This window comes from Mobula birostris, chromosome 3 (assembly GCF_030028105.1).
Source record: "Mobula birostris isolate sMobBir1 chromosome 3, sMobBir1.hap1, whole genome shotgun sequence".
Lineage (NCBI taxonomy): Eukaryota > Metazoa > Chordata > Chondrichthyes > Myliobatiformes > Myliobatidae > Mobula > Mobula birostris.
Genome location: NC_092372.1, coordinates 1,431,935 through 1,447,127, shown reverse-complemented (window position 1 = coordinate 1,447,127; position 15,193 = coordinate 1,431,935). Strand labels below are relative to the sequence as shown.

The 15,193-nt window shown below is 49.4% G+C and overlaps 1 protein-coding gene across 4 annotated transcripts; it reads left to right on the top strand.

Annotated features, from left to right (window-relative positions):
* The first annotated feature begins 566 nt into the window (after window positions 1–566).
* On the top strand, window positions 567–15,193 carry LOC140194849 (uncharacterized). Of its 4 annotated transcripts, none has more exons than XM_072252128.1 (4): window positions 599–630; window positions 11,591–11,633; window positions 12,684–13,047; window positions 13,388–15,193. In XM_072252128.1, the coding sequence occupies exons 3-4, from the start codon at window positions 12,724–12,726 to the stop codon at window positions 13,748–13,750; spliced, it is 687 nt and encodes a 228-aa protein (XP_072108229.1). In that variant the 5' UTR covers window positions 599–630; window positions 11,591–11,633; window positions 12,684–12,723; the 3' UTR covers window positions 13,751–15,193. The 4 variants fall into 4 exon arrangements, with proteins under 4 accessions (XP_072108230.1, XP_072108229.1, XP_072108228.1 ...); XM_072252127.1 differs by lacking the exon at window positions 599–630 and adding an exon at window positions 637–876; XM_072252129.1 differs by lacking the exon at window positions 11,591–11,633 and having other exon boundaries at window positions 567–630.

Genomic DNA, 15,193 nt, shown 5'->3' with positions numbered 1-15,193 from the left:
CTCCAGCATTTTGTGTGTATGTGTCTACATTTCCAACAACAGCAGAATCTAAAAACGCAAACAACAGGAACTCTGCAGATGCTGGAAATTCAAGCAACACATATCAAAGTTGCTGGTGACCGCAGCAGGCCAGGCAGCATCTCTAGGAAGAGGTGCAGTCGACGTTTCAGGCCGAGACCCTTCCTTCAGTTAGTCCTGACGAAGGGTCTCGGCCTGAAATGTCGACTGCACCTCTTTCTAGAGATGCTGCCTGGCCTGCTGCGTTCACCAGCAACATTGATGTGAACAGCAGAATCTCTTGTGTTTTGTATCTGCATTTGTAAGAAGGTTCTACTTTGGCATTAAACACGCGGAAAGTTTGCTGATATTAATTGCATTGTTTACGGGAGTTGCTTTCTGCATTAAAAGAGCTGCTGATTTTTCTACACAAAAAAAACTGCGTACAGTATGGACAAGGAACCGGTGCTTGCCGAAACTTTTAATGGCACCGTGATTACTCAGAAAACGCTACGTTACATTTTTCGTTGTCGCTGAAGCACCGATCGAATGCGCAGGCGTCAGGTTTGCGGAAGTTCCTGAATACCGCGCATGCGTGCAGTATACAAAAAGGCCTCGGTTGATCAGCTGAAGGTAAGAGCCGTTTTACACCACTTGAGGGATAGTTGCAATGAGCTCCGGACACCGTAGGTCCACAATCCCGGCACAGTACTGTTCTCGTCCCTCTCGCTCAGCCCCACGATCCGTACACGGGCCCCGGGGAGCTTCCGGCTGATGAGGGAATGGGAACCGATGGATCTCAGACAGAGCTGAGCTCCAGCTATCTAAATGCAAGGATTGGAAACTCGGAGAAAGGAACAAAATCTTTTACATCACCAGGTGAGAAAATCACCTTTGTTCTACCTCCAATCACAAACAAGAGAAAGTCTGCAGATGCTGGAAATCCAAGCAACACACACAAAATGCCGGAGGAATTCAACATTAGTACTCTTTTCCATAGATGCTGCCTGGCCTGCTGAGTTCCTCCAGCATTTTGTGTGTGTTGCTTGTTCTACCTTCTCTTGTTCTGGACCTTTCTACCCGTGAGAACATGTTTTGACCCATTCTGTGTGGGTACATAACAATATCAAACACCTTTGCCCTGGGCAACAAGTAGCTTTCACATCACAAATGTACCAGACTCCAATGAGAAAGACTACTGCCCTACCCTTTATATTTATTGGCATTGTCATCAGTGCGTTCACCACCGTCAGTCACTTGGGAGAAGGTTCAGGGGAAAATATTTATGTACAAAACAAACTGGTGTTACCTGCAGGCCAGGCAGCATCACAAAGGGTCTCGGCCTGAAACGTCGACTGCACCTCTTCCTAGAGATGCTGCCTGGCCTGCTGCGTTCACCAGCAACTTTTATGTGTGTTGCTTGAATTTCCAGCATCTGCAGAATTCCTGTTGTTTGTTGTTGGTGTTACCTGTGTGTGTTGTGGCAATGCAAAAGTTGCTGGAGAATTTGCAAGTGGGAAGAAGTGGAGTGATATCTGGAAATCTGACTTTTTAAAGCATCATTTAGCAAGGAAATCACATATGGATGGTGTGCAAAAGCTCCGGTGAGAAAATCCTTCATAACCCTGTACAGGCCTGCTACATAGGTTGTGTGAGAGTGCAGATGAACTTGATCAAACCCAGAGGAGATCAAAGTTCTTATCGACAGTGATTTGCTAGCTGTTAAAATGAATACCCCTCTATATAAAATTCACTGTGCACATGTTGTCACTGGGTTAAAAAAAAATGTACAATACAAGCTTCATGTGCACACTGGTCATTACAAATTAGAGGGGACATTGGTGAGAAGGTGGGGACAGTGTCCCTGATGCCCTCACCTACAAGATGTGCATCCAGCTGCAGCTTGTAACCCTGCACTTTAAGGAGTTGGAACTTGAAGTGGATGAATTCCAGATCATCCAGCAATTGGAGGGAGTTATAGATTTGACATGAAGAGAGGTGAGTTGCACCCAAGCTGCAGGACACAGGAAACTGGGTGAGAGTCAGGAAGGGGAATGAGGTTAAACAGCCATCGCAGAGTACTGTTGTGGCCATCCCACACAACAACAGGTGGACCACTTTAGAAACTGTTGGGGGGATTACCTGGCAGAGGAAAGTCAAAAGGGTGATAGGGGATTTGTTAGTTGGGGGGAACATAGCAAGAGGGGACTAATATTCTAGTGGTAAGGCTTACGTTACGCCTCCATCTAAATGTGCAATGTGTAACTTATAGTAAATTATAATAAATTGTTTGTATGCAGGACAGTCAATATAACATAGAAATCAATTAATCAGTCTGATGGCCTGGTAGAAGATGATGTCCCGGAGCCTGTTGGTCTTTTTGCTGTGGTACCGTTTCCTGGGTGGTAGCAGCAGGAACAGTTTGTGATTGTGGTGTCTCTGTAAATGTCCTGAATAGTGGGAAATTCACATCTAGATGCGCTGGGCTGTCCGCACCACCCTCTGCAGGGTCCTACGATTTAGGTGTCTTTCTTTTTTGTTAAATTTAAAATGGCTTCTTTTGTTATGTTATACTGGGGAATGCTGAGAAAGTCTCTAACTGGACAGTTGCTTGGGTTATTAGAGATAGCAGGGTGCTATTAACCAATGGGTGGTCATGTATCATTTTGTTTTGGGATACAATGCTGTATCATATGACTGTGGACGGGGTTTTTGGAGGGGAGTCGGAGGAGAGACGGGGAGGACGGTGGAGAGACGGGGAGTCGGGGGAGAGACGGGGAGTCGGAGAGACGGGGAGGACGGTGGGGGGACGGGGAGGACGGTGGAGAGACGGGGAGGACGGTGGAGAGACAGGGAGTCGGAGGAGAGACGGGGAGGATGGTGGACGTGCGGAAAGGCCCCGGTCGATCACTCCGGGTGGTCCCGAGCCGTGAGTCGACAGGATCCGGGTGGTCCCGAGCCGTGAGTCGACAGGATCCGGGTGGTCGTCTGGATTCAATTGAGCTCCAACAGTTGTGCGCGAAGAACTTGGACTTTGATAAGTATGGCGCCTCTTTTTTTCCACTACTTCCCTTTCTGTATTGAATTTATATTAATGTCATAGAATTAGTAATATCTATAAAGTGTACTTGTTAAAATTTACTGGGTGTGCTGGCTGATGATTGATGTTTGGGCTTGATTTCGGCAGCAGCGGCAACCAACCTTGTGGGGAGTGTTGAGGTGGGTGTTGGGTGAGATTTCCCCTAGACATATACAAGCCAATATAACGGAACGTTACAAGTGGGGGCTCGTCCGCGATTTGGATTTTCGGTAAAGCTGTAATAGTCGTCGCGTTAAGTGGTGTGAAGATGGATCGAGATAGGATTGTAAGTTGGTGTGAATTGGAGGAGGTACCGGTGAATCATGCGTGTGTGCTAAGTGGGGTCGATTTTCGCATTCCGGCAGATGTACTAGTGCGAAGGTTGAGTATGATTAAAGGTATCGGGCAGGTAGAACTTATAGCTAGAAGGGGTGAGAAAGAGCTGGAGTCCAACTGGATGTTGGTGCGGACGAGTGCCGATGTCACGACGTTGGAACTACCAGCGACAGTCCACGTCCAGGGGGAGGCAGGGCCGTGGGGTCTCCACACCCTCCCAGAGGACGAAAGTGAGGAGGTGCCGGAGGAGGAGCTAGATGAGGCCCCAGGGGAGGTGCCAGTAGCCAGGGGTGGAGGTGTGGAGTGGGAAGGCTTGGCCAGGCCCCGTCCCCCAGTTAGGGCTGAGACCTCCGAGTTAGCGGCTGCCATTACCTCCCTGGCGAGAAGGGTTGAGGGGCCCTGCCTGAAGCTGAGAATTTTCTCGGGAGCCAGGCCCACCCCGGAAGGGGAGGATGAATATGAAACCTGGGTTGAGGATACATCCCAGTTGTTAGAGGTGTGGCCAGTTTCGGATGAGGAAAAGAGACAGCGATTGGTGGAAAGCTTAAGGGGCGGGGCGGCCTGTGTGGTCCGCGATTTGAGAGCGGAACGCCCTTCCACTTCACTGTCGGAGTGTTTGGACGCTTTGGAGGAAGTGTTTGGACTGTCAGGAGATCCCTGGCAACGTTTAGCGGAGTTTCAAGAGATGGGGCAGAGAAGAAGGTGGAAGGGAAGCTTACGGGGCTGCGGTGCCGAGGGATAGTGAGGGCGGACGAAGTGGCGAAGTTGAGGATGAGCCAGATATGTAGAGGTTCCCAGGAGGATGACAGGGTGGCTTGGAGTATCCGGCAGTCATATAAGAGGAGCCCCCCTCCATCATTCGGGCAGCTGATTAGAGAGGTACGGGCAGAGGAGAGTGCTTCGGGCCGAACAGGGGGCTCGGACCCCCAGGGATGGTCTTCAGCGGTTCAGGAGGTGGTAGCCGGGGTGAGATCAGAGAAATCCAAGGGGTCCCCGGGAGGGCGTACCGGGAAGGGAGAGGCGGCGGGTAGCGGGTGCTATAACTGTGGGAGGGAGGGGCATTTCCGGCGGGAATGTGAGTGGCCAGGGGTGTGCTACAGCTGTGGGGAAGCGGGTCATTTGCGGAGGGATTGTGAGAGACGAGATGCTCTGAGGGGGGAAGGGCCCCCGGGCCACTAAGAAGGGAGAGGTGTCGGGAAACTTAGGAGAGGCTCAGTGAGGGAACGGACTGGAGTCTCGGGAGGAACATGTTCCCAGAAAACAGCTGTGGAACCCCAGAAAGTACAAGCCCAAATTCCGGATGGACTGGTGGGACCCCGTTCCAGCATGTCCCTACGGATAGAGGGAATCTTTGCGAAAGCCATCCTTGACACCGGGTCGCAGATTACCTTACTGTACCGGTCGTTCTACAACAAATATCAGAAGCATTTGCCAGTAACTCTGTTTAATGCACTGGAGATTTGGGGCATAAGTGATGGTGATTACCCGTACGATGGGTATTTGTCAGTGAGAATGGAATTTTCGGAGGGAGATGGAGTGTCGGAAGCCTTTGAGACGCTGGTGTTAGTCTGTCCGGACCCAGTGGAAACTGGTGGTGCTGCCCTGCTAGTGGGGACTAACTCCCCTCTGGTGCGATGGCTCTTGGGAGCCTGTAAGAAGGCGGCGGGGGAGAACTTTCTGGAGACCCTCTCGGTACACCCAGTGTTCCGAGCGGTGTACGAAGGAGCGGGTGACCCGCAGGGGCTGGATCCTGAGTGCAAACGAGGGACGGTGTGGTGCACTCAGATGAGGCCTAAGGTGATACGGCCAGGGGAGGTGGCATTAGTGATGGGGACCCCCAGATTCCTCGGAGTACCGGCAGGTGAGGCCCTGCTAGTAGGCGCCCTAGACGACCTGGAAGGGGAGTCCCGGTTCCCGGCTGGGGCGCTGGTGAGACCTGAATTGCAGAGGCCCTCAGCTGTACAGGCGCGACGGATCGGGGTGATGGTAAGGAACATAACGGAGCGGGAGATCACCTTTAAGCGCGGGATGCCCCTCGCGCACTTGTTCCCGGTGACAGTGATGTCCAGCGCCCCCGTGAAGCCCACTGGAGGAAAACTATTGGAGAACTGAGGGCGGCTGACTGAGGAGGCCTTTAATTTTGAAGACTCCCCTGTACCGCCGGCGTATAAGAGCAGGCTGGTGGAGAAGATGCTGAAGTTAGGGGATGTCTTTTCTCAGGGCGAGTTTGATGTGGGATGTTCCAAGAGCACTTGGCACACTATCCGGGTGACAAATGACACCCTGTTTAGAGAAAGGTCGCGGCGGTTGGTCCCAGCAGATGTGGAAGATGTGCGGCAGTTGAAGGATGCAGGGATTATCGCGGAGTCCCGGAGCCCCTATGCGACCCCCATAGTGGTGGCAAGGAAGAAAAATGGGAAGGTATGCATGTGCGTGGACTACAGGACCCTGAACCGGCGCACTGTTCCCGACCAATATACGGTCCCGAGGGTGGAAGACGCACTGGCCTGTTTGAGTCGGGTGCAGTGGTTTAGCGTATTGGATTTGCGGAGTGGGTATTACCAGATTCTGATGAGTGAGACTGATAAAGAGAAGACGGCCTTTATCCGCCCCCTGGGATTTTTCCAGTTTGAGCGAATGCCCCAAGGCATATCGGGGGCCCCAGCCACCTTCCAGCGGCTCATGGAGAGGACCGTGGGGTTCATGAACCTGCTGGAGGTATTGGTGTACCTGGACGACCTGATAGTGTTTGGATCTACGTTGGAGGAACATGAGGAGCGGCTGCTGAAGGTGCTGAGTCAGCTGAAGGAGGAAGGGTTAAAACTTTCCCTGGATAAATGTCAGTTCTGTATGACGTCGGTCAGTTATGTTGGGCACATAATCTCGCGAAATGGAGTGGCCACTGATCCGGGTAAGATAGCCACAGTAACCACCTGGCTGAGACCTCAGAAGGTGAGCGCCTTACGCTTGTTTTTGGGGTTCTGTGGGTATTACTGGCGATTCGTGAAAGGATATGCGAAAATGAGTCATCCATTGAACCAGCTGTTGTGTGGTTATCCACCTGTGGGGAGGAAGAGGAAGGGAGGCCGAGGGCCGGAGGTAGGATACTTGAACCCGGGGGAGCCTTTCGGATCGAGGTGGGATGCTCAATGTGAGGAGGCGTTCCAATCTCTAAAAAGGGCCCTGGCTCAGGCCCCAGTGTTGGCTTTTGCTGATCCCCAGAAGCCGTATGTTCTACACACTGATGCCAGTCACGAGGGTCTGGGGGCTGTCCTGTACCAGGAACAGGGCAATGGATTGAGGCCAGTGGCGTTTGTCAGCCGGAGCTTGTTGCCATCTGAGAGAAACTATCCCACTCACAAGCTGGAGTTCTTGGCGTTGAAATGGGCGGTGGTGGACAAGTTGAGTGACTACCTATACGGGGCCCAGTTTGAGGTGAGAACTGATAACAACCCCCTCACTTATATCCTGACCTCGGCAAAACTGGACGCTACTGGGCACCGGTGGTTAGCAGCCTTGTCTGCCTATGAGTTCAGCCTGAAGTACTGCCTGGGGAGTTGGAACATCGATGCAGATGTCCTGTCTCGTCGGGCATGGCTGAGGAGTGGAAGAGTGTCCCTGCCCCGGGAGTAAAGGCCATGTGTCAAGTTGGGAGCGATGGGGAAGTAGGAGCACAGATGGGAACGGATCGGGCAGTAGATCAGCTTGGGGGTTGACGATGACGCGCTACCCACTGTTTACTGTAATTTGACTGCTCGGAGGAACAGGCAGCTGCCGGAGTTGAGCCCCCAGGAAGTGGAGGCGGCTCAGCGTGATGACCCGAGCATTGGCACTATCTTGTACGCGGTTAGCCAGGGTGATATGGGGCAGGTGGAGAAGGCGAAGCATGCCTCCGTTCCCCTACTACTGAAGGAGTGGCTTCGGTTGAAGCCGAAGAACCACGTCTTGTACAGGGTCATGTCGCCGCCGGACCACCCCCGGCGCTGGCAGCTGGTCATGCCTGAGAAGTATCGGAAGACTGTGCTCCAGGCACTACATGATGATTCTGGGCACTTAGGCGTAGAGAAGACCTATGGATTACTCAAGGACCGGTTTTACTGGCCCCGGATGAGGGGGGAGGTGGAAGAATACTGTAAGACCTGTAGTCGTTGCATCAGGAGGAAGACCTTGCCTGCGCAGGTGGCTCCTTTGTCCCATTTGCAGAGTGGGGGACCCATGGACCTGGTGTGTACGGATTTCCTGTCTATTGAGCCAGACACCAGCAACACCGCGAATGTCTTGGTCCTCACAAATCACTACAGTAGATATGCGCAGGCTTTTCCTACTAAGGACCAGAAAGCGACTACAGTGGCGAAGGTGTTGTGGGAGAAGTACTTTGTTCATTATGGCCTTCCCCGGCAGATCCAGTGATCAGGGACGGGACTTCGAGAGCAGGCTTATCCATGAATTACTGGGTATGCTTGGGGTCAAGAAGTCCAGAACCACCCCCTATCACCCACAGGGTGATCCTCAGCCTGAGAGGTTTAACCGGACCCTGCTGGACATGCTCGGCACTTTGGAGATTGGACAGAAGAGTAAGTGGAGTCAGCACATGGCCCATTTGGTTCACTGTTACAATTGTACACGCAATGATGCTACGGGGTACTCGCCCTATTATCTGATGTTCGGACGGGAAGCGAGGTTGCCCATTGATCTGTGTTTTGGGACTGAAGTGGGTGAAATACCTTCGAAGCCATGTCTGAAGTACGTGTCCGATATGAGGAGAGAGTTGAAAAGGGCGTACGAGTTGGCTGAGGCGGCGGCCACCAAGCAGAACCAGCAGAATAAGAAGAGGTACGATCAGAAAGTAAAGTTCGTCCAGCTATTGCCGGGACACCGAGTCCTTATCCGGAATTTAGGACTACCTGGTAAGCACAAGTTGGCGGATCGTTGGGCAGCCACCCCCTATGTAGTGGAGAGTCAGATGCCGAATCTCCCTGTTTACCAGGTGAGACCCGAGGATGGGAAGGGGCCTGCCAAGGTACTCCATCGGAACCACCTGTTGCCTCTGGGTCGAGAGGTGAAGGTAGACCCAGAGCCCGAATGGGAGGTTACGGCTACTACGAGGACTCTGCGAAGGTGTGGGGCGAGGGAAGAGCCCGCTGCAAAGAAGACGGGGCCGGTCCCCACCTCGAGACGGGATACGTCATCGGAAGATGATGATTCGGATGTGTGGTACCTGTTTCCGTTCGCTGAATCCCCGGTGCCGGGAGAAGAGGCTCCTGGCCCTTCCATCACTGAGTTAGGGGAACAGAGGGAGGGTGTTGCAGAGCCGCGTGTATTACAGCCGGGATTGGGGGAGGAGAGGGTGGAACCAGAACCTGAGACAGAGGGCTCACAGGTGCTGAGGGGTCCCAGTGAGGGGGAGGGTCCGACAGATAGGCCCGGGGGAGTCACCTGGGGTGTCTCAACAGGGAGAGTCAGCAGAGGGAGTACAGAGGCCTCAGAGGAGTAGGCATCCCCCGGAGACACTAACTTATACAGCGCTGGGAGAACAGGGTGTGATCTCTACAGCCCTGGAAAGTTATGTCACTGCTTTATGCACCTGGGTTGGGTTTTGTCTTTTACAAGGAGCACCAGTGAACTCTGTTAACGTCATGAGGGCATGACTTTTATTGGTGGGGGGGGAGTGTACGGGGTCTTTCTTTTTTGTTAAATTTAAAATGGCTTCTTTTATTATGTTATAGAGGGAGTACAGAGAAGGTTCACCAGATTGATTCCTGGGATGGCAGGACTTTCATATGAAAGACTGGATGAACTAGGCTTGTACTCGTTGGAATTTAGAAGATTGAGGGGGGATCTGATTGAAACGTATAAGATCCTAAAGGGATTGGACAGGCTAGATGCAGGAAGATTGTTCCCGATGTTGGGGAAGTCCAGAACGAGGGGTCACAGTTTGAGGATAGAGGGGAAGCCTTTTAGGACCGAGATTAGGAAAAACTTCTTCACACAGAGAGTGGTGAATCTGTGGAATTCTCTGCCACAGGAAACAGTTGAGGCCAGTTCATTGGCTATATTTAAGAGGGAGTTAGATATGGCCCTTGTGGCTACGGGGGTCAGGGGGTATGGAGGGAAAGCTGGGGCGGTGTTCTGAGTTGGATGATCAGCCATGATCATAATAAATGACGGTGCAGGCTCGAAGGGCCGAATGGCCTACTCCTGCACCTATTTTCTATGTTTCTATGTTATACTGGGGAATGCTGAGAAAGACTCTAACTAGAGAGTTGCTTGGGTTATTAGAGATAGCAGGGTGCTATTAAACAATGGGTGGTCATGTATCGTTTTGTTTTGGGATACAATGCTGTATCATATGACTGTGGACGGGGTTTTTGGAGGGGAGTCAGAGGAGAGACAGGGAGTCGGAGGAGAGACAGGGAGGATGGCGGACGGGGTTTTTGGCGGGGAGTCGGAGGAGAGATGGGGAAGATGGCGGACGGGGTTTTTGGCGGGGAGTCGGAGGAGAGACAGGGAGGACGGCGGACGTGCGGAAAGGCTCCGGTCGATCACTCCGGGTGGTCCCGAGCCGTGAGTTGACAGGATCCGGGTGGTCGTCCGGATTCAATTGAGCTCCAACGGTTGTGCGCGAAGAACTTGGACTTTGATAAGTGTTGACGTTTTTTTTCCATTACTTCCCTTTCTGTATCGAATTTATATTAATGTCATAGAATTAGTAATATCTATAAAGTGTACTTGTTAAAATTTACTGGGTGTGCTGGCTGATGATTGATGTTTGGGCTTGATTCGGGCGGAGTGTTGAGGCGGGTGCTGGGTGAGATTTCCCCTAGACATATACGAGCTAATCTAACGGAACGCTACATAGGGAAGTACAGTTCCCATACCAGGCAGTGATGCAGCCAGTTAGGATTCTGTGAATTGTGTTCTCGCAGAAAGTTCTTAGGATTTGGGGCCCCATCCCCAAACTTCTTCAACCGTCTGTGGTGAAAGAGGTGCTGTTGTGCTTTTTTCACAACATAGCCGGTATGTGCAGACTATGTGAGATCCTTGGTGACGTTTATGCCGAGTTACTTTAAGCTGTTCACCCTCTCAAACCCAGATCCATTGGAGTTAGCCTACCTCCATTCCTCCTGTCGTCCACAATCAGCTCCTTTGTTTTTGTGACAATGAGGGAGAGTTTGTTTTCTTGACACCAAATGGCTGAGCATGGTGTGATGAATGTGCTGAGCTGTGTATATCACAATGCAAGAAGCACCGTAGGAAAGCCAGATGAGCTCAGGACAGTGAATTATGATATCGTAGCCATTATTGGGGCTTGGCTTCACCCAACAGTCTGAGGGATTTAGAGGAGCAAATTTGTGGAGAGATTGCAGACCATGCCAAGAAACAAAGGTTGATTCAGTAAGTGATTTTAGCTTTCCATATATTGACTGGGACTCCCATACTGTAAAAGGACTAGTTGGAGTAGAGCAACAGTCCCGACCCACTGGGCCGCAAAGCATGTACTACCAGGCCGCGAGAAAACGATATGAGTCAGCTGCACCTTTCCTCATTCCCTGTCACGTACTTTTGAACTTGAACAGAGGGTTGCCAACTGTCCCGTATTTGCCGGGGCATCCCGTATATTAAGCTAAATTGGTTTGCCCCATAGGGGACTGCCCTTGTCCCGTATTTCCCCTGTTAATGTAGAGCGTTCCTATGAAACCTTTCGTGCCGAAATGGCGTAAAGCGAAGCAATTACCATTAATTTATATGGCAAAAATTTTTGAGCATTCCCAGACCCAAAAAAAACCTACCAAATCATACCAAATAACAGATAAAAACCTAAAATAACAGTAACATATAGCAAAAGCAGGAATGATATGATAACTACACAGTCTATATAAAGTAGAAATAATGTATGTACAGTGTAGTTTCACTGAACAGAATTGCCAAAACTGATTTGTGGAATAAAAACTGGCACGTACACGTATGCGCACGTCATGCATGCACACACAGGTGCCTGTGCAAGGCTTCATGGTCACGGTAGTCTTTCTCGGGGTAAACACAACTGTCCCGTCAACACACACAAAAAATGCTGGTGAACGCAGCAGGCAAGGCAGCATCTATAGGAAGAGGTATGGTCGACGTTTCGGGCCGAGACCCTTCGTCAGGATTTGACTGCTACTTTTGTCCCTTATTTAGGAGTGACAAAGTCGGCAACCCTAACTGTAAAAGACATGTTGAGGTGAGTTTAACCCTACTTGAACCCCCCACCCCCGATCCACAAGAATATTGTCAATTTTAAACTGGTCCGCGGTCCAAAAAAAGTTGGGGACCCCTAGGATAGAGTTATGAGGGGAATAGATAGAGTTAACGTGGATAGGCTTTTTCCATTGAGAGTAGGGGAGATTCAAACAAGAGGACATGAGTTGAGAGTTAGGGAGCAAAAGTTTAGGGGTAACACGAGGGGGAACTTCTTTACTCAGAGAGTGGTAGCTGTATGGAACGAACTTCCAGTAGAAGTGGTTGAGGTAGGTTTGATATTGTCATTTAAAGTAAAATTGGATAGGTATATGGACAAAAAAGGAATGGAGGGTTATGGGCTGAATGCAGGTCGGTGGGACTAGGTGAGAGTAAGTGTTCGGCACGAACTAGAAGGGCCGAGATGGCCTGTTTCTGTGCTGTAATTGTTATATGATTATGATTATATATAGAGTTTGTCATATGTGCCCTTAATCAGTACATAGAATTCCTGATGTAGAAGTGTGCAGTAAGTGTTAAGAAATGATCCAGGGCTAGTGACAGAAATTAGAGATCATAATGCCATGAAATTCCAAGTAAATATGGAAAAAGAGAGGTCTGGACCATGGGTTGAGATTCTAAATTGGAGAAAGGTCAATTTTGATGGTATCAGAAAGGATCTGAGAAGTGTGGTTTGGGACAGGCTGTTTTCTGGCAAAGGAGTACTTGGTAAGTGGGAGGCCTTCAGAAGTGAAATGTTGAGGGTGTCTAGTTTGTATGTGCCTGTCAAGGTAAAAGTTGAAAGGTAACTGGTGCAGGGTACCTTAACACTGATTTATACTTCTGTGTTAAATCGACGCCGTAGGTACGGCATCACCGTGAACCCTACGCAGTGCCTAAGCAGATCCCTACGCTGTAGCCAGATGCGCACCTCTCCCAAAATGTAACTACGTGTCGCGGCAACGCAGACCGCAACAACTGTGATTGTTCCGCTTGGTAGCATCACATTTCCCCCTATACGTTTCCAGTTGCTTATTCTTCCCTGCCATTTCAGAATTGAGAGAGAAGAGAGAAGAAGAACGTAAGTTTGGAAAATGGACCATATCGAGAAGAGGTTAATGGAGGAAGTCCAAAAATATGTACATTTGTACGACTCTTCATCGCCAGACTATAAAGACTGCCAAATGGCATCAAATTCGTGGAAAGAAATTTCCAAAAACATTGGTCTGGACATCACGGAATGCACAAAGAGATGGAAAAACTTGAGGGACAAGTACGTGCGTGCCCGGAAAAGACTCTCCAAGAGGAGCGGGGACCGAGGCAGAAAAAACAAAATGCCGGTGTTTTATTTACCTCTTTCCTGGCTGGCACCACATATTAAGCACCGGGAAACAGAGTCAAATTATGACGACAACAAGGTAAATATAACATGTTCTTTGTATCATAAACCTTTCTATTGTAGTCAGTGTTTAGGCTAGCTAGCAAGCCAGCAATACTGTCTAGCTGTAAACACAGCATATTGATTTGTGCAAAGATAATTCTTCCTTGAAACAAAAATGTAATATGTGATAGGCTTTAATGGTATCTGGCTTGCTCATAAAGCAAACGCAATAACCAGTATTCTGCCAATGTAGCCATATGCCGTTTTCTCGTTTTCATAGCTCTGCCAATCCATGTACAGACGCAATGCATATATTACCTGTATGTATAATTACAAAGACTAACTTAAACTATTTGCAATTTCTTTCATAATCACAGGATGGAAATGATTTGACCTCAGGGTTGTCCACCTCGTCAGTTGCTGAGGAAAACCAACCAGCGGGCATTCCATCTTCACGTACAGAATCATCATCAAGTAGTGAGACATCCCCTCTGTCCCCCAGCCCAAAGACAACACAGAAGAGGAAGAGGAAAGGACATGACTGGTTTCAGAAGCAGGTCGCCCAGTTGGATGAACGTACGGTGGAACTGCAACATAGACTGTTGCAGGAAAATGATGAGTTCTCCAGGTTTGGGCAAACAGTTGCAGACATGCTGCGGAGGCTGCCGGAGGAGCACAGGCCGCAGGCAATGTTTGATGTCCACAAGCTGCTATTTGAGAGGCAGCAGCAGAAACGATAAACAATTGCATATTTCATTTTGTTTTTTTATATAATACTTTGCACCTTGTATAATATTGTGCATGTTACTGCAAATAAATAACAGCATGATTTTATAACAGGTTATATATCCGCTTTTCCATGGTCATGCTCATCCCTATTTAGCAAAACGTAAAAGATAAAACGTAGAGCATAGATAAAACATTTCCTATTAATGAATAGGAAATCATTATGTGCCAATGTAGCTGTGATCACTACAAACATTTAGGGAAATATATATATAAAACCACACAAAGTAAGCAGTATTCCATGAAATTAATTTTCATAGAATACAATGTCTGTGACATACCTGGAAAGGGACACATGAGATTGTTCTGTAGGGGGAATGCAGCATCACCAACGATTATATGTGGGATTTTGACTCCTGTTCCAGGAAGATTGGCTGGTGGGGGCAGGTTCAGTTTGTGTTCAAGCAGCATAGAACCAAATCTGCTCTCCTTGAAGATGCCCCTGTCATTTTCCCCTCTGTATCCGCCTACATCCACCATGGTAAACTGATATCTGGCATCGCAGACAGCCATCAGGACAATGGAGTGTGTGCCCTTGTAGTTGTAGTAGTTGCTCCCAGTGTGCGGCGATGCCTTGATGTTCACGTGTTTTCCGTCTATACTGCCGACACAGTTCGGAAAGTTCCATAGTCGCCAAAAATCAGCTGCAATAGCTTCCCATTGGGCGACTGAAGGGCAGGGAAGGAATTCCGGCTGCAATGCTTTCCATAAAGCTTCACAGACTTCTGACATTATGGAGGACACTGTGCTTGACCCCAGTTTGTAGCTAGCTGCTACAGCCTGTTGACTTCCACCTGAAGCTAAAACTCGAATGGTGATTGGCAGTCTCTGAGTAATGTCTATAGGCATACTGTGAGTACACTGATGCGAAATAAATGGTTGGAGATGATGTACCAAATCGTCAAATCTACCTGCTGACATCCGAAAATATTTGAAATGCATTTCCTCATCCGTGTCTCTCAGTGGCTGGACAAGCACAGAAAATTCACCCTCCTTCTGCCTCAATCCGTTCAATGGTCGTACACAGCATCTCCTTTGACTTCTCTCTTTACTGCGTGGTAGTAATTTCAATAAAAGTAACCCTTGTTCAACATTAATTCGCTCCAACTCTAACATGATGCGCTCAGTTTCAGTCGCCATTGCTTGAAGTACACGAAGAAACTCAACACAGTGGTATAGAAACCACCGCCAACTAGCGTTTTGGCGATGATACACACCAACACACAAGTATAAATGCTCACAACGGCATAGGCTACTACGCACAAGTATAAATCAGCCTTCAGAGTGCACATGGGCCTATGTATATCTGCAACAGACTTCCCCAAAGTTTCTTCAGTGAGGGTTGTGATGTCAGTGTGAGCACGAGTACCTGGGGAAGAATGGAGCCTCCCACACTT